The following is a 27,532-nucleotide window of genomic DNA, read 5'->3' as shown; positions in this document are numbered from 1 at the left end:
TCATATTTTGTTTACCATGATTGTCATTTAACATAAAATATCTAATTGAGGTCAGCACCAATAGCCTCGTGGTTAGTGTGCCGACATACAGTGTACCTGTGCTCATGGTGACCCGAGTCATGCTTTACTACTGGACACGTTTTTGGGAGAACTTAACATGTTAAAGGGATAGTTCACCCAAAAATGAAAATACTATTGATGTCCATGGGGACCGTAAACTGTTTGGTTACCCACATAAAATATCTTCTTTTGTGAGAAAGAAACTCATTCAGGTTTGGAACAACAACAACTAGAGGGTATATGCAATTCCAAACATTCATCAGTGACTGATGTAGGAGCTCAACATGCACTACTAGGGCATGCATTTTCCTAATCTGAAGATCCAAAATTAATAGTTATACAACATTTATATCTCAGTTGATTGGCTCAAACAAGTCTAGAGTATCGATAAGACATACACATGCTGAATGAGTGAACTTTAACAGTTTTGGCTTTTTGCCAAACATTTGTCAGGCTCACAGTAAATTGTGACTTGCACACACTATTTCATTCTTAACCCTCATTAATTGGTTGAATTAATGATTAAAAATTATAATTCAACATAATAAAATATACTACACTCCATTCAAAGCTGGGTAGTAACTGTAGCAGTTGTAGTAATCTGGATTACGTAATCCAATTCCAAAAATTAAATACTTTTAAATTACATTTGAAAATACTCATAATCAGAGTTACTTTTTTAATGATTACATGATTACATATTTTTCACACAATAGCAATAAATGATTCCTCCTAATTTCTCTTTTAAATGTTCCTTTCTAAAATAGCCTACCACTTATATACGCTTAGAAAGTCTTCCGGTTTTGTGGACATTCATAGAAAGACCATTAGTCAGGTGGCTACACAGCATTTGACCACTGGATTTACAGAAATCATTTCAGATTTTAAGAAATGTTTCCACATTGCATCAACTTCTGATGAACACAAAAATGTTTATTTTGAATGATCCCCTCAGTAGGTTATTTAACCATTTATTATTATCTCTTTGGAAGGCTTTTGTCTTTCAAACTAAAATAAAAATGCACAAATGAACATTATTTCTTATTTACATGTAATTCAGGGATTCCCAAACTTTTTTAAGATAAATAAATTAATGACACATTTGGATGTTTGCGGTTCCCTCACATTGGTTAATGGTCACATGACATACAGGTGAACAAATAAAATATCTTTTTTATTAAGTGTTTTATTTTTGTTGTTGTTGTTTTAAAAATATTTATTTTACTTTTACATTTTTATGATTTAATTATTTGTGTTTCATTAAACTCTCAAACCCCTGCGGTTTCTTTATGACCCCACTTTAAGAAACCTTGATATAATGTGTAATGCTTAAAGGGATACTCCACCCCAAAAGGAAAATTTTGTCATTAATCACTTACCCCCATGTCGTTCCAAACCCGTAAAAGCTTTGTTTGTCTTCGGAACACAATTTAAGATATTTTAGATGAAAACCGGGATGCTTATGACTGTCCCATTGACTGCCAAGTAAATTACACTGTCAAGGTCCAGAAAAGTAATCCTCAAGCCTCACGGTTTTCATCTAAAATATCTTAATTTGTGTTCCGAAGATGAACGAAGCTTTTACAGCACTGTAAAAAACAAAAAAAAAGTTGAGCCAACTTAAACTTTTAAGGCAACCAACTTCAGCAGATGTTTTGAGTTTTCTCAACTTGTCTTTTTAAGTTTATACAACAAAAAATTGAGAATCTCCCACAAAAATAAGTTGAGCAAACTCAAAAATCTGCTGAAGCTGGTAAAAAAATGTTTTTTAAGTTCGCTCAACTTTTTTTTTGTTTACAGTGAGGTTTGGAACGACATGGGGGTAAGTGATTAATGACAAAATTTTCATTTTGGGGTGGAGTATCCCTTTAATTATCTTAATTTTACTTAATTTTCTTAATAACAATGAATGAAATACATATTCATTTTCTTTGCATTTTTATATCAAAATGGTCAAAAGTAATCTAAAAGTAATCAAAATGTAGTCTGATTATTACCTAAAATGTGCAATGTACGTTATCAACTACAATTTTTGTAATGTAATTTGGAATTAATAACAGACTAAACATTTGTAAATAATCTACTAAGCACTGCCCTCAGGTCAGATATAACCCTATGGATGTTTAATTTCAGTTTTCAGTGTTTCTATAGCTCAAATGGCAAAGCACGTCTATAACAATGGCAAGGTCATAAGTTCAATTCATATGTGTACAAAAATATAAATCTTTTCATTTTGTCACACCTCAGGGACAGCTGTGGAACACAGCTGGTCAGGAGCGTTTTCGTAAAAGCATGGTGCAACACTACTATCACAATGTGCACAGAATTGTCTTTGTTTTCAAATTGTCACTGACCCCACTAGTTTCTACAATCTTCCCATGTGGATGGACGAACCAGCCTGGTCTCACTGTTTATACATAGGTATTAATACGTAACATTTACAAGCACAAAACTTTTTTGTGAGTTTTTAATGATGCTAAAATGTACAATTTAGATGTATTTCAACATTTAAAACGTACAAATCGCTATGTATTTTTAGCTAAAAAAAATAAAATATTTATGTATCTTTTTCATATTAAGTAAACGAGTAAACAATTAAATAATGCAATTGAAAACAATTTTTCATTTTTAGGTGCCGTCAATACGTCAGTTTTTCCTAAAAAAAAAATTGTTAGTCAACCGTTGGAATCCTCCTCACACAATGGACAGACGAATCTGGACTGTATATTTGTTGGACATTATCTTGATGGAACTCTCAACTTCTCATATACATGGATCTAACGTGGAAACTGTAAATTTATGGCATTCAGCTCAATGCAGCCGTCTACCAGGAGATTTTGGAGCACTTTATGCTTCCATCTGGTGACAAGCTTTATGGAAAAGCTGATTTCCTTTTCCAGCAGGACTTTAGCACCTACTCAAAGTGCCAAAACCACTTCCAAGTGAAATTACCATGACCATGATATTACTGTGCTTGATTGGTCAGCCAACATGCCTGACCTGAACCCCATATGGAATCTATTGGATATTTTGAAGAGAAAGATGAGAAACTCAAGAGAAGGCTCAATAGTGCCTCAGCAGTGCCACAGGCTGATCGCTTCCATGCCACACCTCACTGATGCTGGAGTTTGTGCTAAAGGAGCCAAGTATTCAGTGCATAAATTAACATACTTTAAAGAACTTGATCTTTTCTGTTTTGCAAATCCTTTTTTTTTTTTTTTGATTGATAGATCTTAGGAAATATTCTAATATTTTGAGATACTGGATTTTTGACTTTCATGAGCTGTAAGCTCTAATAATCAAAATTAAAACAAACAAAAAAAAAAACTTTTGAAATGTTTTACTTTACATGTAATGAATCAAGAATATATGAAAGTTTATATACTTATTTAGAATAAGTTACAAAAAAGAACCTTTTCACGATATTCTAATTTTCTGAGATTCACCTGTATGTGTTTATTTCAGTTTGTCCACTAAAAGAGGCACATAAATAACAGTATGTACTTTGAGAATAACAGATCAATGGTCTTGTATATTGCAATACTGCATATATATATATATATATATATATATATAGTTCAGATGCAAAAGCCTATGAGTGACATTTTATATTTTCTTCTAAAATGAGAAGAAAATGTGTAGGTTCAGTAATTTCACTTTAATGGCAATGAATAGGTTATTTTCATTGGCAATTAAAGTGAAATAACTGAACATAAACATAGGAGCCTGAGAAAAATGCTAATTTTAAAAGAAAATTTCAAATGACACTTACAGTTAAGTGATACATTAAGTACATTGAACCAAATCTCAGTCTTGCTATTTGTTTCATAATAAGGCATTAGGCATTAGATTATGTTGTCTGAAGTAACCTTAACCTTGTCCACCAAACCAAGACAGTCAGATGACTATAAAAATCCAAACGCCATTTAAACCAGCCTTCATACCATCACACACTGCACTGTTATCCCTGAAACAGTTTTAACCCAAATTAAATAAGTACACTAAACATAAAAATTAAAAATTTTATGTAGTACTGAATTTTTTGAGTTAGGTGTACGATTTACATGAGTTTCCTTGCTCTATTGAATGTTTTACGTTGAATCAACTCAACTAAGCTTATTTGAGTCTGTTGCCCATGGCAACGAAATGAGGAACGCGACACAAAGTAGCTGATTGGTCTGAGCTGCTGTTTGAACTGACTCCTCGAGGGCGCTCATTTCTGTCAATGTTGAGTTGAAACTCTTTCTTTCTTTACCTTTTGCTCTGAAACCATTATTAATAAATGAAAGGTATAACAGTTAGCAAAAAACAATATGAATTTAAGACTGCATGAATGTCAATTGCAAACCTTTCGCCACGGTCTTTTACGGATCGGGTTTTTATTTTTATTTTACTTTTGCGAGTAATGTATTAACGTTACACAAACAAGCTTATATTGAAAAACTTCGTGCATGTGCTTTATATTAGCCCAAGAAATGCAATCTCTCGTCCACATAGTGTTAGTTAGTTAGCTACTGAAAACATTTAATTTAATACCAAGTCTTTTCTACCATGTATTGCTGGATAACTTTACTGCAATTTTTAGAAGCAGTTTATGGATAACTCAACAGGTCACATCTTAATGACAGTTTGCTTTATCAGCTTGTTAAAAAAAAAAGTCTAATGTGCATTGTTGTCACTCTACAGATTACAAGAAGAGCAGTGCTGAGCTAAAAAAAAAAGAAAAAAGATGATCTGGAAATGTAAGTGCTGTCAATTTGCTTGTGACAAAAGGGGATACTTGTTAAAACATACTAGACTAAACATTTTATTCATGTTAAGGTTATAGATCACAGGTAATGGTGTCAATGTACAGTCAATGCGCTCATAGTTTTGCTTCATACGATCTCATTATATCGTCAAGAGCCAGGGGTATTAATTTTTTTTTTGACTCTCAAAGTGATGGAACCCCTTCACTTCCATTTTCTGAATCACCAAGGACCATGGATTCAGTCACCTACATTTTAAATGGCCTGAGGGTGAGTAAATTAACACTTTTCCTGTAATACAGAAAAAAGCAATAATCGATGGAAATTAATTTTTCATTGATACAATGTTGTCTCTGCCACCTCAGAACTTCCTGAATTTCTTCAAAGCATGCTTTGTAAGTATTGTTGATTTTTCTTTCTGTTATAAATGATGTAAACTAAAGGGGTCATAACATAGTTTTTAGCTAAAATTTGTTTTATTAATTTCCTTCATGTCCAGGCTTCTGATGATGAGGAGTCACACCAAAATGTTCCAGTTGGAATCCGCGAAAGCGAAGATGTTGCGCAGCATCCCCTGTCTTTCTCCTCCATCTAGCCCCTGTAAGGAATCGTCTCAGAGGGTAATCTTGGGAAGGACGGTTTAGAGAACCTCCCTCAGGCCATTTGTTCTTGTTTTTGGATTGACTTATGCCTTGCATCTTGATTAATGAGCAATACATTAAACAAATACATTTTCTCGTTGTTTTATTAGACAAAATCTCAACATACCTAAAGTTACCTGAAATTTGTTAAATGGATTTTGTAAAATGAATTCAAATAAACTGAATTCTAAAACAAAATCCTTGTTGTTTGTATTTTTGTCCTTGTTTATTGTGCAGCTGTAACTTAAAGAATAATAAATCAGCAGAGAAATCAGTCAAATGAAACCAAATAAATAGTTATATTAAAAATGCAATTTGGTCTACTAAAAGTTAACTTTAGTGCAATGTTTTGAGTTACCTTAACTGGTAAATTTTAGTTATTGTAACACACAGTTAGTTCAATGAACTAACACTTTCCAATGTAAAGAACTTGACATGTCTTGTTCATTCAACAAGACAAAATCAACTTTTTTAGGGCAACGAGTTTCCATAAATTCCATAAGTTCAATCAACTTATACGGGCTTACAGTGTACCTGTAAAAAATGTAAATGATTTCCAGTAAGTTATGATAGTATCATATCTTGATAACACTAATGTTTATTGGTTAATGGTTTTATTAGTTTTTATTGGACAATGTATTTGATATCTATATCATGCTCCATATGACTCCTCACATTTAGTGTAGCCACGTGAAAAGTATTAATCAGATTACAGGTGAACGCTGATAAAATATGCACCTTTTCAGGGTAAATAAGGTACAAAGTTGTACCACTTGAAAATGTACCATCCCAGTGACATCTTTTTGCACTGAGAGTGCACATAAGAAGATAATACCCAGATCTTAGCTGTATTGCCAAATGACTATTTTCTATTTCTATTTCTGTGTCTCTACAATTTAATGCTGCAATCTCACACCTTTTGAACAAAGCAGATCCAGTTTCACCAGCTATGCATATAATATATCCTTTTTTGTCTTTCATTTCCTGGAACACATTCTAATTATTTGTTCCAAGCATAAATGTAAATGACTTCTAGTCATTATTATCAATACATGATACCAAACATGCAGTCTATATTATCAATCAATCAATAAGCAAACAAAGAAAAAAGCAAATAAATGTAGATATTTATTATTAACTATAGTTATTAATTATGTTTTATTATATTGCAGTTGATTCATAAAAGCATTAAGCCACTCAAGACTGTATTATATTAAAAATCATGTAGCTATATTTCACAGTATGTGTCATAGTGGCTACAGTAGCTACTAATACAGTTTATTTTTTTAAATTGCTTAAACACTAAAAGTGCTACATGAGGCCCACTCAGTGAGACCATTCTCTCTTATATCTTTAGACTAAGACACTTAAGCAATTTAAATGCCACACTCATTTACTGATGATCTACAGTCAGCAGTGATCATGTGTGAAAACACTTTTACATAACTTGTTCACTTACAAATCAAAAGTGTTTTCAGAAAGAAATGATTTTTACCCCTTTGCATTTCTATCTATATATATGATTACAGTACACACACACACACACAGACACACACACACACACACACACACACACACACACACACACACACACACACACACCTTGGGTTTTTATGTTTTATGGGGACATTTCATAGGCATAATGGTTTTTATACTGTACAAACTTTATTTTCTTTTGTGCATTTTTAGATTTTCAAAAAACTTAACTTTGTATGATTTATAAGCTTGTTTCCTCATGGGGACCAAAACTAAAAATTTGGAATACTGCCATCTTTGTGGGCACATTTAGGGGTAGGGGTTACCAGGGTTTATGTAGGGTTTATCAGGACCACACACACATGTATGCAAGCCAAGTCAGAAAGTTAATTTTATTTCTAAAGTGCTTTATACAATATAGATTGTTTCACAGTAGCTTTACAGTATCAAATTCAAATTATGCTGTAAAGTAGCTCTAACAAGTCAATAGTGTCATTATAAAGCTCAAGTCAATTCAGTGTTGATTCAGTTCAGTTACATAACTGTGTAAAATTCATCGGTTGTACATACATACATTATGTACTGTATATACAGTGCATATGTGCATATGCATGTATGTGCAAGTGCAGTTAAAAAAACAAAACAAAAAAAACCTAAGGTTGGAGTGTAATGAAAAGCTGCAAAAAGTATAAAACATTAACTTTTATTTTTTTATTTTATTTTTTACACATGAATTTCTACACATGAAAATACATGAATGTAGTGGTGGTGGTGGTATAGTAGACTCAATAATAATAATAATAATAATAATGAATAGAAATCTAAAATAAAAAATAATCTAAAATATAATTGGAGATACAGCAAGAATAGAAGTCTGAAAATCTGTAACCCCAATCAAATTCCCAGTAAATTAAGTCAGGTAATTAAAATAATAAATAAAGTGTACATATATGTTTAAAACATGAATTGTTAGAATATAACATTTATTTAATAATTATCTTCTTCCTAGTGCATTTTGTAGTGCCCCAATTATACATTTTGTAAGATGCTAACATCACATACTTAAGTATGCTATAGTATGCTGCAAGATGACTTATTTATTTCTTTTTGTAATGCTGTTATTTCCTTTTTTAGCTCAGCAATAATTTGATCCTTTTCGATCATGCTTCTCTGAGCACTGTTGAGTTCATTTGCCATTGTAAACATGTGGTGGCTGTAGAAGCTGTTTTGATTCTGTCTCATCATGGTTACAATCTTCCTCATGAACTCATCAACTTGTGTACGGTCTGACTTCTCTCTATTGTTGAATATATGGTATTTCCCTTCGCATGTATTTATCACTTGTTTTAGCGCTGGTGCCTCCGCAATGTAATCTTCAATTGTCCTTTCTTCAAGATCATCTGCCCTGGTGAACAAGACCATCATGTGTCTGAGCACTTCTTGACCAAAGGCTGAGTGAATCAATTCAACGGTGTTTCTCTCTTCTTTAGTGAAGCGCCCAATGGCAATTACAAGAAGAAAGACATGAGGACCTGGAGCTGCAAGTTTGATGCAATGCACAGCCTCATTTAAGACTTCTTCATTGGACAGTTGTGTGTCATATAGACCAGGAGTGTCCACGATACAAATCTGCCTACTGTTTATCATCCGGGATGCAAATGCACATCGTTTAGTGATTGATGTAGCTCTTGCTTCTGAATGGAATACTTTATCACCAAGAATAGTATTTCCTGTAGCACTCTTGCCAACTCCTGTTTTACCAACCAAAACTATGCGTATCTCATGACCTGTTGACATTTTAAGAAGTATTTGTTAACAAATATTTGCTCATTTGAACTAATATGAACTAGAATTAAATACAGTTGTTAGTCATAAGACAGTGGATTGATAAAGAACTTACTCATTGTAGTTCTGTTAATGATTTTCTGCTGGTTGTGCTGTTCTGCTGGTTGCTCCTTCAAGGATTTCAGAAGATCAGATGGCACTGGGTTTGTTGAAGCCATCAATACAGAATTCAGTTTTTTGCTTTGTTTTAAATCATTATCTAAGCCCAACCTCTTTTGCACACAAGTTTTATGATTGGATAGGATTTTACTTTAACTAGGAAGGGAGATGAGAGGAAGTGATTCAAAAGGAGATCTGTTTTCTGAAGGTAAGTCTTTATGGCAATCACTTACAAGAAGAAATCAGTTAGTTGACTAATATGGATTTTAGTAGTTATCACAATGCGTGTAATAAACCTTGCTTTTTTTGAAGATTTGAAGATTTTTGACATTATATAGAATGTTTTTAATATAGCATTAGACACAATGTTATAGTATTTTAAACATCATAATTGCCATTTACCATAGAATGTATAATTTAATATCTATCTATCTATCTATCTATCTATCTATCTATCTATCTATCTATCTATCTATCTATCTAGATGATGCATTAATTAAACCTGTAGATTACAGTTAACATTTACCTCTTGAGCACATAACACATTAATTAATTTATTTATTTAATTGGTAACACTTTAGAATAGGGAACACTTATTAACTATTAACTACGACTTTTCCCTCAATAAATTCCTAATTTGCTGCTTATTAATAGTTAGTAAGGTAGTTGTTAAGTTCAGGTATTAGGTAGGATTAGGGATGTAGAATAAGGTCATGTAGAATAAGGCATTAATATGTGCTTAATTAGTACTAATAAATGGCTAATATTCTATTAATATGCATGCTAATTAGCAACTAGTTAAGAGACCCTAAAATAAAGTGTTATGTATAAATCCTAAGTATTTAATTGCAGATTACAGTAAATGCTTTACTAGTAGAAAGGTTGTTGGGTGGCATTTAAAGTGTTAAAGGCATAATTCACAAAAATGAAAATACTATTGAATGTCCAAGGCTATTGAATACCACTGACTGTTTGGTTACCCACATTCTATATATCATTCTTTGTGTGTGTGTGTGTGTGTGCGTGCGTGCGTGCGTGCGTGCGTGCGTTTTTGTGGCAAATGAGGACATACATTTGTATAATGACAAGGGTGTGACATAGGTATTACAAGGAGAAGGTGACTTTTCAGGACATTGCCCCATGTCCCCACTTTTCAAAACACTTATAAATCACACAGAATGGAGTGTATTTAAAATCTGAAATAGCACAAAGTTTCCTGTAAGGGGTAGGTTTAGGTGTAGGGCAATAGAATATACGGTCTGTACAGTAGAAAAAGCATTACGCCTATGGAGAGTCCCCACAAGGATAGCAAACCAGACGTGTGTGTGTGTGTGTGTTCATCAGAAGAAATAAACTTACATAGGTTTGGAACAACTACAACTAGAGGGTATATGTATAACTGCATGCACATCCTTAATCTCAAGGTCCAGAGTTTTTAGTTACACAACATTTATATCTCAGGTGATTGGCTCAAACAAGTCTAGAGTATCGATAAGACATATACATGTTGAATGAGTGAACTTTAACAGACATTTATAAGCCTTACTGATAAATGGTAAACTGTGACATGTACACACTGGTATTTTGTTAACCCTCATTAATTGGTTGGATTGATGAGTAAAAATAATAATCCAAACGTACTTTACTAGGCGTGCTGTCATTTGTGTCGATTTAATGCCATTCAATTCAATTTAAAGTACTTAATTGGTATTTTGTGTTTACATTGTAAAAGACTGACATGAAAAATAAAAATGAATATACATATAAAATAAACACTTTTAAGACATAAAGAAAAAAATGCTGCGATAAATGTATGTTTCTGACATTCTGCCTTCAGAATTGTGACTTTATGTATCAGGATTCTGAGTTTATATCTCGCAATTCTGACTTCTTTTCTCAAACGTATGAGTTTAATTCTCGCAATACTGACTTTATTCCTTTGTGCCTTGCGCCTTATAGAAAAATGAAAGGGTAGTGTCCATTGGATTTGCACTTCAGAATTTAACTGGAAGTACGGTCATCCAGGTAACCTACCTTTGGCCTACTTTTTATGAATACTGTTATTTATACACTATTCTTTTCACATGCTGATTTTTTTTTTTTTGTTTCGTTTTTTGCCTGATATAGAGTAAACGCTTAAATGGATGAGGTTACTTGTTTAGTTTCTTAATGGATCTGCATTTATGAGATAAATATTAAAGCAAGTATGTAGTTTTTTATATTTTTGAGACTTTGGAGCCCACTACGGTTAAGTGAGTGGCATTCACCATCGTACTAAATATAGAATAACTTGATGTAATTTCTAGCAAGGAATTAGTATTGTAGTACATTTATTTGCTTAGTTATCACTAAAGTTATCTCTATTTTGTTGTAGAGCATTAAATTATTCGGATGCATTTGTTGCTTCATACACCAATCCACCCTTTTCGTGAATTTCGTACCTGCTCACCAACCGTACATTGGATTACTCCTAGAACAGATGTTTTTAAGGGAGTGTGGGAAAGAAGCAGAAGCCTTCTTAGAAGTTATTGGCGTTGAAAGTCATATTTAATACACTTGTTTTAAATCAATGGCTCATAAAGTCACTTATTGTCACCTCCTACATGCTGTAATGATGTAAAGCAAATAAAAATGCTGAAAATCCTCGCTACTAATGCACAGACTGACAGTCTGACTGGAACATGTAAATAACAACAAGCTGAGTGACATTCTACAATCATGTTCACCGGAAAACAAAAAATTATATAGTTTCTAATTACAAATAAATATATTGTTGCAAATACTTTTTATTCCACATAATTAATAGGACACTAATCTGTATTACTCTTTCTTTCTATAGGACATATATTTGCTTACTGGACAGTGTGACGGACTACCTTGATTATGGAAGCCCAAGATAAATTGCAGGTTGTCCTGCTTGGTACTACAGGGTCTGGTAAAAGTGCTGCAGGAAACACCATACTTGGTAAAAAGGTTTTTAAATCTTATGCATCCACTCAGTCAGTCACGGTATCAAACCAGACTGAAACAGCGAGAATTAATAGAATGGGAGTCACAGTTGTGGACACTCCTGGATGGCACTGTACTAAAATCTCTGAGAATGAGGTTGCATCACAACTAAAGGCAGCCATTGCATCGCTTAATGGGCATTATGCCTTTCTCATGGTCATCCCCATCGGTTCCTATACAGCAAAAGAGATGCATATGATTTCACAATTACGTAAAATCCTAGGAGAAAATTTTTGATCATACTACAATTCTGTTCTCATACAGCGATAACCTTGAGTCAAAAACCTTTGAGCAGTTTCTTAAGGAAGAAAAAGGACTATTGCAGAGCATTATTCAGTGCTGTGGCAATCGAGTGCATACCTGGAACAACAAGGATAGTTCATCTGTGAAGAATTTGAACAAGTTGTTAAAGGATCTAAAAGAAACACAGAGAATGAATGAAAATTCAATGGAGAGCTCCCAGAGTGAAAAGCAAGGTGAAAAAATGATTGAAAAACCAGAACAAGATCAAATCACATCTGATGAAACAAAAGAACATTCAGATGCACATAAGAAGAGGCACAAGAAAGACACTACAGAACCACTGGACGAGCCAAGTGAAGTCAGAGTTGTTGTCCTGGGAATGGCTGGGGTAGGAAGGACCTCAACCATTAAGATACTTTTAGGAAATGATAACGTAACTGAAAGCAGCAACATGTTTATACAACCAAAAGGTCTGGGATTAATTTAAAGTTGATTGATTCTCCTGGCATTAAGGACGATACAGAACTGAATGATTCAATCTCTCAGTCTTTGTCATGTGCTGCTCCAGGGCCACATGTCATTATGATTGAAATCAGAGTGGGACAAGTTACCACGGAAACCTTCAAAACGATAGATCGCATACACGCTTGTCTTGACAAATCAAGAAAACGCACAATGATTATTTTGTCTGGAAAGGATGATCTAGAAAACAAAGGTATTGAAGAATACATTAAGGAGAGTCCAGAACTTGAACGTCTTGTAAACATGTATGGAAAAAGATTTCATGCACTGAATAACAAGGACGACTGTGATCAGACTCAAGCAAACCAACTGCTGGAGAAGATTAGTGAAATATACCATGAAAACAAAGAAAAGAAGAAAAGTCCAGATCACATAGGAGAAAAACGTATGTAGTCTACTTCATAGGGGTGTGACGAAAATATTAAAATGTGATGAGATTTCTCGTTGAGGTGAAAAGCTGTCTCGCAATATCATCATCATGGTGTGCGAGGGCGAAATTAGCACATAATGTGCGGTACAATACCTTTATATTACATTATGGTGCCCATCACCTTTTACTTTTTATAGGCGTTTTTCCTGAACGCGGACATTTTTTATGTTTTAGAATTTTTTAGAAATATGACAATCACATATGTCAGACAGCGATCGCACTGTCATAGTGTTTGGGAATATTCATGCATAATTTAAACTAGTGCTGTCAAACGATTAATCGCAATTAATCGCATCCAAAATAACAAATTTTGTTTATATAATATATGTGTGTGTACTGTGTATATTTATTATGTATATATAAATACACACACAGAGTATATATTTCGAAAACATTTACATGTATATATTTATATAGTTTATATTATATATAAATATATTTTATATATACACACACCATTTTTCTTAAATATATACATGCATGTGTGTATTTATATATACACTGTACATAATAAATATACACAGTACACGCACATATTGTCACGTGTTGTTGGAGTGTGGGAAACGAGGAGACGAGGAATACTGCAACTAACACAATCTTTGATGAACTCAGGAATGACTTAAATTACAACCACATTGACAATAGAGACCGAACACCGAGACAAGGAAACACAGGGCTTAAGAACACAGGGGAAATGAGATAATTAATAACACAGGGCTGGGGACTGATTAACTAATGAACACATAACTAGAACAGGAACTCCAAATAAGGCCACGAGAGGAGGGGAAACAAGACGCTGAGACACAGTCTGACACATATTATGTCAACAAAAACTTTTATTTTGGATGCGATTAATCGCGATTAATCGTTTGACAGCACTAATTTAAACACATTATCACCTGATATCAGAAAACAACAACAAAAAAAAAACATTTTAGAAGAGAACACAACATCATGGTTATTTGAAACAATGATGGATAGTTCACCCAAAAATGAAAATTCTGTCATTACACCTTCATGTCGTTCTAAACCGGTAAGACCTTCATTCATCTCCGGACCACAAAATAAGGTCTGAAGAAAGTTGTGAAATACAGAAGAAAAGCCAGTCAGTTGAGTTTGAACCTTTACAGTGCTTGGATATTGTTGTCTTTTACTGTATATCTGAAATGACATTCTGAATGACATTGATTAGCCTATAAGATGATTAGTTAAAACATTTCAAAATGCACCTGCAGACTGTCATTAAGGACTTCTTAAAAATAGGCTACTGTAAAAATCTTGTCTCGTCTCATTTTAGTGAACCCAATGTCATGTCTCTTCTCGTGAGCTATGTGTCTCATCACACCCCGCCCTTGTACCTAATAAATAAATAAAAAATAAATAAATAAATAAAATTGCCTACTCTAAATGAAACATTAATAATTACATATTAAATCCAAAATTGGATGAGTTTGTAAATGTTTCTTTTCATTTTAACAGAAAAGCCACAAAAACTGAATGAAGACGTTTCTGAGGACTCACGGTTATAAAACAGGTATTATGTAATGCATTTATATATTCACGCACAGACATAATTGTGATTATTTTATTGAAACGCGTTAAAGGGATAGTTCACCATTTACTAACCTAATGTTGTCCCAAACCTGTTGAACACCACATGTGGACGTCAATGGCTACTAGGAACTGTTTGGCTATGAACATTTAAAAAAATATCCTCTTTTGTGTTCAACAGAAGAAAGAAACTCGTCTCATACAGGTTATAACCAGTGGGGGTAACGCATTACGAGTAACTCGAGTTACGTAATCAGATTACTTTTTTCAAGTAATACAAGTACTTTTTTCAAGTACTTTTTAATTTACAAGAAAATATCTGAGTTATTTGTTTAAATAAGTAACGCCAGTTACTTTTTCCCATTTATTCACTGACAGCTCTCCTGTACCCATGTTGAGAAAGATTGGAAATAAGTACATAGGCATTCATTGTGTGCCCAGTATACGGTTAGTTCTAGACTAAATGATAGCATGCATTTGTGCACTTGCACAAAAACAGATTCAGTATTCCTCCAAATGAATAAAGAACAGTGAAATGCAAACTCAGAATTTGACGCAAATCTGCAATAATTAAATAATACAAATATCCTTTATGAAAGGCTATTTAATACCATTTTATTAACCAATGTCTTTGCTGCTAAGCTTTGATTATTAAATTCCATCATACTAAGCAAAAATTACTTTAGATAAAATAACGTTTGTGCTTCATTTTTATTATTATTATTATTATTGCTGAAGAGTGTTGAACTTTCTTCTCCTGCATTCTGCTGTACATACGTGAATTTACATTTAAATTCTAATAGTAAATAACGTAATTAGTTACTTTTTTAGGAAGTAATGCAATATTGTAATGCATTACTTTTAAATGTAACTTTCCCCAACACTGGTTATAACAAACTGAGAGTGAGTAAATGATGACAGAATTTAAATTTTTGGGCTGAACTGTCCCTTTAATAACATTTTATGATTGGCTGCAATTGACTATCTGCTTGATTCTGACCAAAAAACAATCTGCCTTTTTCTTCTTTTTAAGGCCCCCAGGAATGCAGTACAACATCTGAAAAGAGATGCACATGAAAATGTTTCATTTTTACTGTTTTTTCATCTGTAGATATCAGTCACACCAATATTTGTATAAAAACATCTTTATGTTTGTGAATATTTTATATTCTCTTCATGATCAGCATTAAAACGTTATATGTCTCAGTAAAGTATATGTTACTTGCTAATTTTAAGTCAGTTTTGCATAAGTATAGAAACAGTGGTTAACACTCAGAACCTACAAACTAGCACTTGGCAGTTAACACAACAACTCAAGACTAAGCAGTGGAAAAAAAGAGTGAGGATAATAAACCTCAGAATAAATGTTAGTGAGCATAATGCTCTCATAATAAGTCCAGTCCAGATATGTTGAACCACTTGTTTTATTTAGTCTATCCAAACCCCAAACTTAATTAACACTCCCTTGCTGTTTTTCTCCTAATTTCCTATATTTCTGATATTTTTTCAAAGATCTTACAATCCTCATCAACAGTGACAAAAAAACACATTTTAGGCTTAATATTAATAAATGTGCATTGTGTACAAATAGTATTCCAAATAAAGTTTAGTTAAAATGTTTATGAGTAAGTCTTAAGCAATATGTCAGTAAATAGTTGGGCGTTAAGGTCATATGACGCAAAAAAAATAAATTATATATATATATATATATATATATATATATATAAAAAATTGTGTATTATGCAAGAATAATCATTATGTTGTGTTTTGTGTAGGGCTTTTTCATCTCCATACAAAAGAATATACTAATTTGTCCTTTATTTACCAGGTATTTAGTTGAAATCTAAGTGTTATCAGTACCAAATCATTTGCAGTGCAATGTTCGCCTCTGGGTGGGGGAATTTCTCCTTTTTGTGTCCCTTTGTAAACTATGTTACCTTTGATTGGTGCTGCCTTGTCTGATATTATAAATGGTTGATTCAGTAGACCAGTAACAATATTACAACATGGGCTGCAATACTAGTCTATAATATATAACATATAATAGTGTGTATTGTTACATATAGAAACAAAACATGCAAAACTTTTCATATACATGGGTTGGACAAAACAATATGAACATCTTTATTAAGGTTTATTAAGGTGTATTACCACAGTTTGCCTGCCTTTAATACATCTTTTAACCATTCATACAACTGAATAGTCTCCGGTCGTAGGCCTGTGTCATCTGTCAGAACATTGGCCAGTTGCTTCAGAGATGTTGATGAAGGGAATCTGCTTCCCACTCTTCTCCTCACAGTGGTTTGATAATATTTAAGTCAGTTAATTTGTTGAAGTTCATCTTAGTGCTCCGACTGTCCATGTGTATAATCATAACACCATCTTTGCTGCATTTTAGCACTGGCGTCTGTGGTTAAAGATTAAAGCAATTGCAGCTCTTTCATGGATGTTGGTTTTGTGAGGCTGAGTGGCTGGAATTTGTGGAAACAGGGTTTTAATACAGGTGAATACTTTGCCCACTGTTCTTGGTTGATTAAGTCTTGTTATGCTTTGACTACAGAGTCATAATCATAAAGACTATTGCTCTGAAAAACACCAAACGCTTAGAACAGACCACTGCAGAGCACTGCAGAACACAGCTTATTCTACACTGACATACAACCTGGAGGAGAGTATAGACATTGTAAATATAAATCTAAGATAAACTTTGTCCAACCCCTGCATTAGGTGCTGCCACTTTAAAATCACGCCAAAATAAAAGTATTTAGGCTACTTAACTTAACGTGAGTTATTTAAACGATTTCACATCCTTCGTGAAATTTACATCTGCAAATAGTGTTCTGATCTGATGTGCTTGATTTGTAATAGATTGTAGAGACTGTGTGTTCTGCTCCTCTCTCACACCGCACACTTTGTGAGTGTTAAATAGCATTCACAAGTAGTGGAGTGGAGGGAAGGAGTGCGCGTCTGAGTGCGAGAATCAGGGATTGATTATGCTATATTTAAAATAAAGGATAGCATAAAGAGCACAAGGAAGAGAACCGGAGACCTCAGGAATTTTAATATCAAACGCATACACGTCATTAGCCTACATCAGCGCGTGATGCTCTCTATGGAACAATCTCACAGAGAATTACAGTCGTAGCTCATTGATCAAACTAGACAACTAAACCATTTCGGAAACAGACGGAATGCAGGTAATTCTGTTTGCAGCTACAGTGCTCTTTACGCACGACTTCGCCGTGGCCGAGCCGAAGACGAAATGTCCATCCAAGTGTGATGTGAGTAAATGTCCGAGCCCGAGCTGCCCGAGCGGGTATGTGCCCGACCACTGCAACTGCTGTCTGGTGTGCAGCCTGAGCGAGGGCGCGCCGTGCGGGCGGAAGGATGATTCTCCGTGTGGCGACGGGCTAGAATGTAAATTTCCAGCCGGTAAGCGACTTTCCAAAGGAGTTTGCCAGTGTAAGACAATTCACAGAGTGTGTGGCAGCGACGGAAAGACCTACGGGAATGTGTGCAAGATGAGGGCAGCCGCGCGTAAAGCGCAACAGCGAGGGCTCCCCGAAATAACCCAAACGCACAAGGGTCCATGTGCATCATCAAGCTCAGGTCAGTCACTGATCACTTCAACTACTTATTTTATGCATGTGCAATACACTTTTAGACATGTATGTCATGTACATGTATATCCATGCTAAAACCCGTCAATGCAAGTAGACAGTAGGCTAAGTATAAAAGATAGAATTTAAAACATTTATTTAAAAAAAACTAAAAAACATATACTTTTTTGTATATATGTTGTTATAATAAGGTTAAATATATATAAGTAAAATATAGGCTTGTATTGTTGTCAAGTTGGCATATATGGTTGTTACATATACTTACCATATTAAAATCATTATAGGGGCCTACATTATTAACTTATGTACATATACACATTTTACTATGGGGATTTTATATATGTTATAAATGTCTTTATCTGCCCAGAGAATGTGGGTCATTCCACGAAATTGGTGCCTTTTGCGTCCCTAAGAAATAATCAAACATAGATTTAATTTAACAACAAATAAATGTGATATTTTTGTGAAATTTAATGCAGGAACTTTTAATTTGCAAAATGATATAAAAATTACATCTGCATATTGTTCTAAATATAGTCTCATTGTTAAGCAATGTTTTTGGCATAAGTATGCATTTTTTTTCTAGAAAATATAAATAATTTTATTGGTGTCCCCTGATTTCATGTCAGCCCTGCTACCCTCGTCAATAAACCCTTGTAAAATAATGTACATTCAAGTGACATCACTTCTAGGAGGTTACATCATCTCTCAACCAGGATTCCTTCAATTTAAAACACAAGCATGTTTCTCTCACTCCTCTATAATGTTCTATTTTTGATGATTTATGAAGCTTGACTGAGGAGGGGCCACCATGCAAAGTCAAACCTGTTACCATTTTTAAAATGTAAATTTAAACAATTATTTCTTACATTTAATATAATCAGTATCTACAAGTAATATCCTTTCAAAGTGTACAATATGTGTTTTTGTTAACTTGACTATTAGCTAGCAATTAGCAAATTTGTTTGAAATCGTCAAACCTGTTACTGTCAACCTGTTACTTTTTAAAGTAACATGTTTTGACGTGGGTAACAGGGATGACATAGATTAGGTGTCACCTTGTTTTTAAAGATTGTCTGTGTAAAATTCAAACATTTTAAAGGTCACCTTTGGTATATTATTGAGCTAATCATTCAGTGGCATATGGGCTCTAATTAAACTATAGTATAGTAACGCTTGTGTCGGTAACAGGATTGACAAAAATAGCAAAACATGAGGTAGAAAAATAGTCATAAAATAATAAATTACATAGCCTGAGATGGCACAATACAATTTCTTGTCATTTTAAGGTGTCTTAATTTCATGGATATTTAAAAAATATATATTGATTAAACTTATTTTATTTTTCATTTTTCCAAGTGGAAAAGGTAACGTTTTCATGGAATGACCCATGTATGTGAAAATTATTTATCACCTAGGTAACATAAATGGCATAAGTATTTCATATATTACATTTCCTTAGAGTTGGTGCCGTACAGTGGATTTGGAAGTTAATTTGAAGTAGTAACCAATCCTATGTTCACTATCAGAAAATTTCACAAATTACAGTATTTGACAGTATTTCCTGTCATAAAGTTGCAGTAGTTTGCTAAAGGCAAACTATGTTTGACTCCAGTCAAATTGTTGACATACACAAGGGTTTTTCTCTTGGTGGTTGCCATGTTGAGATTAAATGACAACAGTCATGTCTGATTTTGTCTGATTGAGACTTCTTGGAATTTCACGGTCTCCACTGAGACAATTACTTTAACCCTGGATAAAGTGCTAAGATTTTCATACAAGACAGAAATATCAGTGTGACTTTGGATGTTTAGTGAGATGTAGACTCTTAGTAGTTCCTCTTATTCCAGTGCCAACTATTTCGCTCAGAGTCAAAGAACATAAACACCATCTAAATGCAGCTGTTAGCCATTTTGTACTAAAGCTTTGGAAAAGAGGAAACAACCTAGGCAGAATAGCATCTGTGTCCAGCCCACAGAATCTGAGGGAAGTAATAAATGTGACACACCTAGTCACAGATGAGCAGAGATCCAAATTATTACAATGGATTTCTTATATCTGTTCTTTGTAATATGCTCAATGGGAGTGTCACTAGCTCATAACAGAACATTTAGTTCTAAGTACTGTGGAGGTCACTGATAGTTACAGTTAAAGAACAGTGTTCTATTTCAATATCAAACTATTAAAAAAAAATCTAATTCTGGATAATTAATTAAGACCGCATTTATTTGACCATATCTGACATATGATGTACTATCATTGACGTGAATGGTTCTTTCTGCTAGTATAGGTCCTGCACATCTGAACAGCCCAAGATACAAGTTTAACTTCATTGCTGATGTGGTGGAGAAGATTGCCCCAGCTGTGGTACATGTCGAGCTCTTCCTCAAGTAAATACCATTCTGGTCTTCATGATGTTGATTTGGTAATGTTTGTACTGGCGATAGCTACAGAGGTGAATATATTTGTCATTTTTGCAACTGATTGAAGACTCGCAAAAGTAGGTGTTTTTATATAATCTAATAATGTAGAAATCTACATTATTATAATCTGGCAACAGTTGATTTTTCACTTTCATGCACTACTAGAAAATAAATGTTCCCCTTATCATGCAGTAACCGCTGATTTCAATGTTTGTGTCCAGCCATCCGCTGTTTGGCCGTCATGTACCTCTGTCAAGTGGTTCTGGATTTATAATGACACAGTCTGGTCTGATTGTGACCAATGCGCATGTGGTTGCTAGCAGCACACCAGTCACAGGTCGTCAGCATCTACGAGTGCAGCTACACGATGGCCAGACATACGAGGCCTCCATCAGAGACATTGACAAGAAGTCTGATATTGCCACGATCAAAATTAACCCAAAGGTAAGAATCATTTCACAAGCATTAATGACTTTGTTTAAAACTGTTCAAAATAACAGGACCATTATTTCTTTTTAACATTTTATAGTGTTTCCCTGGTGTCCTTTATTTTTATTGTACTGTAAATGTGGAACAAAGCCTTGATGCTGAAAAGTTTTAATCTTCAACATTTCTTGGTGTCACCGTATTTCTTTACAGTGGATTTTCCCGACGCAAAACCTATTAGTCAATATTCCTCAGTTTTTTCTTTCATGAACTTCCAGAGTATAAAACCTCAGCACAAAACATTCAAAAAATGGCTACACCTTTGACTCCTAAATCCCATGTTTATGACTCCAGAGGCAGATGGTTTATATCACACAATCCACCTCGTCTAGACACACTTGGACATATTAATGGTAGCCTGCTGCACATGTTGACCTACATTTGTGTGAGGGAATTCAAGAGGTGTTGTGTTTCCTGATGCATATGAATCTGATTATGGAGATGCGTAAATGGTCTAGTGCAATATTTCCATTTCCATGATTTAGAGTAGGGACTGCTGTCGAAACAAAAATTGAGGAATGTTCCCACATCAGAGTCTGGATTGCTTGCAGATATTTTGTTTCTGTTTATAGCAGCTCATGTAATTTCCTCATCTTTTGCTCTCCAGCCTTAGACTTTTCCACACTGCACCCAATTCTGATTTGTTTTTCATATCTGTTCTTTTGGACAGACTGCCCATATTTTTTTGCAAGTAATAAAATCAGTTCAGTTTGCTCAGGCCGTGTCATGTTGGCCAATTCAGTGACGGAGTGACGTAAGATCTTATGCAAGCAGTTTATTCGAATGAAACAAAAACACAAGAAATCCAGGAATCCAAGAAACAAGGGCTGCTTCCAAAAAGTGGAAAAAACTATAAATTAAAGGTCCACAAACAAAAAAAAAGGACACAAGGACAGGAAGAATATGACAGTGTTATTAATTAAGCAATATTCCATGAGCAAAGTTGTTCATATCCCCATCCCCATTGGGATTTCGATGTTTATTCTCAAGTGAATCAACGTCATGGAATCGCTATTAAATTTTGATTCGATTTTGCAAATCAAACCAGCGTTGATATTTTTACGTTGTTTCAGCATCTTATTTTTCAAAAGATCTTCAGATGTTCGAAAAAACAATAAGCATTAAACATTAAATGTCAGTCACATGCTGGCTGGGATTTTTTGTTTTTGAACAAATAATAGGTAGCTGGCTCTGCACCCCTTTACCTAAATTCATTACTTCAAACTTATGTGCCCTCTAGAAGCCTGCATTCTGCAAGTGAACGTTGCTTTATTGTGCCATCCCAAAGAGGCACAAAATCACTTTCATTTTTCCCTCCTGCTGGAGTCCTTAGCCATCTTCAAGAATCGGCTAAAAACACATCTCTTCCATCTTTATTTGACCCTCTAACTCTAACACTCTCTTTTCTAATTATATTCTTACAAAAAAAAAAAAAAAACTTGCCCCTTTTAGACTCTATTCATTTACTGCTTGTTTTCTCAAAAAAAAAAAAAAAACTCTAACACTAGCTTCTCTATTCTTTTTCTATTCTATCTATTCCTTTTATTTTTATTTAATATACAATTAACAAAAGCAAAAAGGCCTCTAACACTAGCTTGCTCTATTCTTTTTCCATTCAATGTTTTCTTTTTATTATATAATTAAAAAAAAAAAAAAAACCTTGCTACGTGTACTACGTTAAGCTAGAGTGAGACTTAACTGAGACTTGTTATAGCACTTGCGTATCATTGCTGTTTTGTTGATTTTGATTGCTTCCATTGTCTTCATCTGTAAGTCGCTTTGGATAAAAGTGTCTGCCAAATGTCTAAATGTAAATGTAAATGTAGTGAATGATTCAAAGTCTCACTCATTAAGACAGTGGCTTAATTCAGAAAAGCACCATATTTACTATTTCTGCTGTATAAAAGCATAAAGATCTGACGTATAAATATATGTTACACAAAATATAGCTAGTTTCTTGTTTTGTTCAATGCTCAATGAATCTTTTGAATGACTTACAAAGATTAATTGGCTTATTGCCACCTAACCTGCAACCTGTAGGAAGTGTCAAGGAAGAAAAAATCCATTAGTGGTGCACAGATCGACTGAATCATATTTCAGTTGATTTAATCTGCATCAATTGTTTGTGTTATTTTTCTTGCAGAAAAAATTACCAGTGTTATCACTGGGTCAGTCTGCTGACCTGAGGCCTGGTGAGTTTGTGGTTGCCATTGGCAGTCCATTTGCGCTTCAGAACACAGTCACAACAGGCATCGTCAGCACAACACAGAGAGATGGAAAAGAGCTCGGCATCCGTGACTCTGACATGGACTACATCCAAACTGACGCTATCATCAATGTAAGACAAAAGAGAATGCTGTTTGCAGGCTACAGCAAGTGTTTAAAATATTGTTTTGGCTGAATTTGATTCTCTCTTTCCTTTTTTATTCATCAACAATGGGAAGTATGGAAACTCAGGAGGTCCGCTTGTTAATCTGGTGAGTGTGAATGAAGTTTTAAATCTGGTTAGACACTGGTTAGATACATTTAATAGTGCTAGCTTTTTACATGATATTTCTGTCATTTTAGGACGGTGAGGTGATCGGAATAAACACACTAAAAGTCACTGCAGGGATCTCTTTTGCAATTCCATCAGACCGAATCAATAAATTCCTTGATGAATCTAATGATAAAGAGCATAAAGGTAAGCATCAAGCACAGAGATAATGCACTAATTGCAAAAGTTTACATCTTTGTTAGCAATTCCAAAATTAATGCATCAATACCAACGTCATCCTGCAAAAAGTGCCACCTCTTAAATGATGGTCTACCAATTAAAACAAAATGGCTACAAAACAAAAATATATTATGTGTGAAACAGCCCTGTCTATTACATCCTTGGTGTCCTTTATTTTGATTTCAGTCAAACAAAGGGTAGTCAGGACAAACTTCACACAGTCTCAAGCTATGAAGACTGCCTCAGGTGAGGTAATCGCTAGCAAGATTCACTTTGCTAGCTAGCAGCTAGTCATCTTGCCAGCCTGATGACATCAAACATGCAAACTATAACAAAATCAATATTTAACTGATCCAACATGTAGTTAAATTACCGTGACAGGAACTAAAGAAATTTAGGCCAGAAAGCTAAACTGGGGTGTTAATATTTTAACAAACCTAATATAAAATTGCTTTGCATGAATTTGTCCCAGTAATCTGCTGTTAGCTAACTGCAAGCCAATATAACTCTTTGCTTTAGTGTTTAACGAATAAAAGGCTCTGATTTGTTCAATGCAAATGTTTGTGCTAAGCTATTGTTTGTGAATAACACTCAGGGTTACGCCCAGGGTTCTACAGTTACCTAATGGTGTGTTCAAGTCCTCCTGGGAAGTTTGTATTTATGAGTTGGGAAGTCATGATTATGATGTCAGATGCATTCAAATCACTTTGGTTGAAGTAAGATGCTGATGTACCTATATACTACAAAAAAAAACACACAAAAAAAACCAACAACAACAAAAACAAGTATTATTCAATTGATAAAACTTTTGTTAATTGAATCTTATTTATTATTTTGTAATTGTACAGTGTCATCATACAACAATCTCATGAAAGTGCGTATAAATTGTACGCCAAATAAAAATGAAAACTCGTGGTATTGATACGCAAAAATGGATTGTGGTGTGTATATGCTACGCGATGGGTAGGATTAGGGTTGTGGGGTAGATGCGTATCATATGTACACGAAAACTACGTATCATATGCACGGCAACAAATTTCGTATCATATACACGCGAAAACTGCGTATTATATGCACGCCAAACACGTTCGTATCATATATATATATATATATATATATATATATATATACGCCAAAGGCCATTTTTGCGTATCAATACCACGAGTTTTCGTTTTTATTTGGCGTACTATTTATACACATTTTCATGAGACCGGGCTCACAATTTACCATCAATACATACGCTCCATCCATTACGTTCACCATGTTTTCGTACTGATATCAACCGAACCTGGAATCTCGAGGCTTAAAAAAGTCATATTGGCTGTAGTGTTTATGTGCATTCAACTCATAAATACGATCTTTCTGATACAACTTGAATGCACCATGAAATTGTACAATTTTTTAAAACTAATAATTTCTCTTCCAGATGTAAATGTCCCAAAGAAAAGATTTATTGGAATCAAAATGGTCACTTTAACAGAGAAGTATGTTATGTCAATCAATCATCAATGCTTTGTCATCAATGCTTTTTTTTTTCTCATTTAATAGTATCAAATTCAAAAAATAAAGCCAACATAAGCTGATTTCATTGATTAAATATCTAGGTTCAATCAGTAACCTTTCTTAAAAGGAGTCATCTGTGTCTGCTTTCTTTTCCTCAGATCTCAGGTTTTCTATTTTTCTTCTTTTCCTCAGCCTAGTCCAGGGGTTAAAATGGCATAATCAAGACTTTCCAGATATCGGCAGTGGAATTCTTGTCCATGAAGTTGTCCCAGACTCCCCAGCTCAGAAGTATGTCTCAGCCAAAAAACAACTTCTGTCCATCTCAGATTCTTTTTAAGATTTAATTTTATTCATGCTGTTATATTTGGAAAACATCATGCACTGATTTACCCAAAACAAATCACATGTCATGTGCCTTTCATTGGTTCATTTTCACAGGGTGGGCTCGAAACAGGTGATATTATAGTGAAGCTAAACGGCCATCCTTTGGTCAACACTGGAGAACTACAGGAGGCGATTCAGGAAGACATGCCCCTCCTTCTGGAAGTGCGACGTGGTAATGATGACCTACTATTTAACATTGAGCCTAATATCCTCATGCAGTGACAACATCAAAGATGGGGAACCAGAAGAGTGATCAGAAGGACAAGCACAAGTGAAGCAGATTGCTAGAGACTTAAGTGTGCTTGAGTTTCTACAGATGAATGAAATAAGAGGAGCATTTGTCATTTGTCATCATGTCATTGCATCTGGGTTTCAAAGGACAAATGGAGGAGAAAAGAACAGTTGCCTACCGAACTACTTTGTCTTGGGTTGGACTGACTGAGAGATCAGTAATCATTTAGAAAAATAGAATAGGCAATTTGTCGATACACTTCATACATAGGCTACTGAATGTTTTTGGCACATGAAGTGTATTATTTTAAATTTATATGATACTGTTGCTTACAGGAAATGACAGCAGTAACAGTGTTCTTTGCGCACAGATTTTGTCAAGGCAATGGCTGATATTGTTTATTTGATATATTGTTTTATTGAAAGCATAATATTTGTAAAATGAACATGTATTTTGATAAGCGACAGCTATTATTTTTCAAAGTTGACTTAAAGTGTCTGACACTGTTTTACAATTTACAAGGACTTTAATGATTGTAATCAAATGCTTAGGATTATCACAATTATTTTACTTATTATTTGTATCACACAGTGAATTCTGGAGCAGGAACAGGCAGAAGAAATCCAGACTTCGTAACATTAGTTCAGTCCTGTAACATCCTACACATAGAGGAATAAATAAAAACAGCAACATTTATTATTTTTATGTTTATATTTATTCATTCATATTCCAGAGTGATGACAGTCTTGTGGGGATTGGCTTTATAGATTGTTATGCCAGTAAATGACAAGAAGTAAAAATCTTTGTGAGTGAGTCATTTGAATCATTCATTCAACCAATTCATTCAAAAATAAAACTGTTTAGATGGTTCATTGTATCATTTACTTAACAGTTTTGTTCAAGAACACTGAATCGTTCAGGAACAAAACACCACTGTATGTTGCTTGTGTGGCAATGGTGGCTTTGGTTGGAACTATTTTTGGTTTGGAAACAGACAAAGCAATAATTGGTAAATTTTTTCCAGTCCTCTCAAAGGCAAAGTTGAATCAGTAGCATAAGAAAAAAAGTTGCAGCCATATGAGGCTCCGTCAACATAGAACTTCACTGTAAAATAAAAAACAGTTTCAACTTAAAATAATTTGTTACCCCGCTGACTTGAAATTTTTAGTTTATTCAACTAAAATATTCCAGTTGTCCTGAGTTAAATTGAGTTAAAGTTAAACACTTTTTGGAACAATTTTTTTTTATAGTGTTGTGCATTACACCATGCTTTTCCGTTTATTATTATTGTTGTTGTGGTTATTGTTGTGTAAACGTGCATTAGATGGACATCTTTGTTTTGCTTGAATCTCATGAAACGTAAAAAAAAAAAAAAAAACCCTTCTCAAGACCTAGCTTTTTGCCTCTTGAGTTTTTCGGTACAAAAACACATTCTGTGTGAACTGTGGTGAGTTTTCAGCATTAAAACGATGCATTTAGAGCTAGTGTATAGCATGGTTGGCCATATGAAAAGAAAAAAGAGGAATTATTTCTCTTTGAGTTGG

At 34.1% G+C, this 27,532-nt stretch overlaps 2 protein-coding genes and 1 long non-coding RNA gene across 5 annotated transcripts; 2 read left to right on the top strand and 1 right to left on the bottom strand.

Annotated features, from left to right (window-relative positions):
• The first annotated feature begins 4,215 nt into the window (after nt 1–4,215).
• Nucleotides 4,216–5,584, top strand: LOC131548423 (uncharacterized). 2 transcript variants are annotated; one of them, XR_009273148.1, is made up of 5 exons: nt 4,216–4,281; nt 4,747–4,802; nt 5,000–5,078; nt 5,174–5,203; nt 5,308–5,584. It is a non-coding gene; the product is annotated as an uncharacterized LOC131548423 (long non-coding RNA). The 2 variants fall into 2 exon arrangements; XR_009273145.1 differs by having other exon boundaries at nt 4,260–4,349.
• Nucleotides 5,585–7,996: 2,412 nt separating this feature from the next.
• zgc:153642 (uncharacterized protein LOC768150 homolog) lies at nt 7,997–8,722 on the bottom strand. The gene has a single exon (XM_058781533.1). The coding sequence runs from the start codon at nt 8,720–8,722 to the stop codon at nt 7,997–7,999; it is 726 nt and encodes a 241-aa protein (XP_058637516.1).
• An 8,721-nt stretch (nt 8,723–17,443) lies between these two features.
• htra3a (HtrA serine peptidase 3a) lies at nt 17,444–27,330 on the top strand. Of its 2 annotated transcripts, XM_058777546.1 has the most exons (10): nt 17,444–18,233; nt 20,535–20,634; nt 20,889–21,111; nt 23,297–23,491; nt 23,598–23,630; nt 23,722–23,836; nt 24,056–24,115; nt 25,296–25,353; nt 25,565–25,661; nt 25,811–27,330. In XM_058777546.1, exons 1-10 carry the CDS (start codon nt 17,816–17,818, stop codon nt 25,976–25,978), a joined length of 1,467 nt encoding a protein of 488 aa, XP_058633529.1. In that variant the 5' UTR covers nt 17,444–17,815; the 3' UTR covers nt 25,979–27,330. The 2 variants fall into 2 exon arrangements, with proteins under 2 accessions (XP_058633529.1, XP_058633535.1); XM_058777552.1 differs by lacking the exon at nt 24,056–24,115.
• Nucleotides 27,331–27,532: the final 202 nt, after the last annotated feature.

The sequence above is a fragment of the Onychostoma macrolepis genome, chromosome 01, assembly GCF_012432095.1.
Source record: "Onychostoma macrolepis isolate SWU-2019 chromosome 01, ASM1243209v1, whole genome shotgun sequence".
Classification (NCBI taxonomy): Eukaryota; Metazoa; Chordata; class Actinopteri; order Cypriniformes; family Cyprinidae; genus Onychostoma; species Onychostoma macrolepis.
The sequence above is the reverse complement of the archived record's forward strand: the minus strand, read 5'-3'. Positions and strand labels throughout refer to the sequence as shown.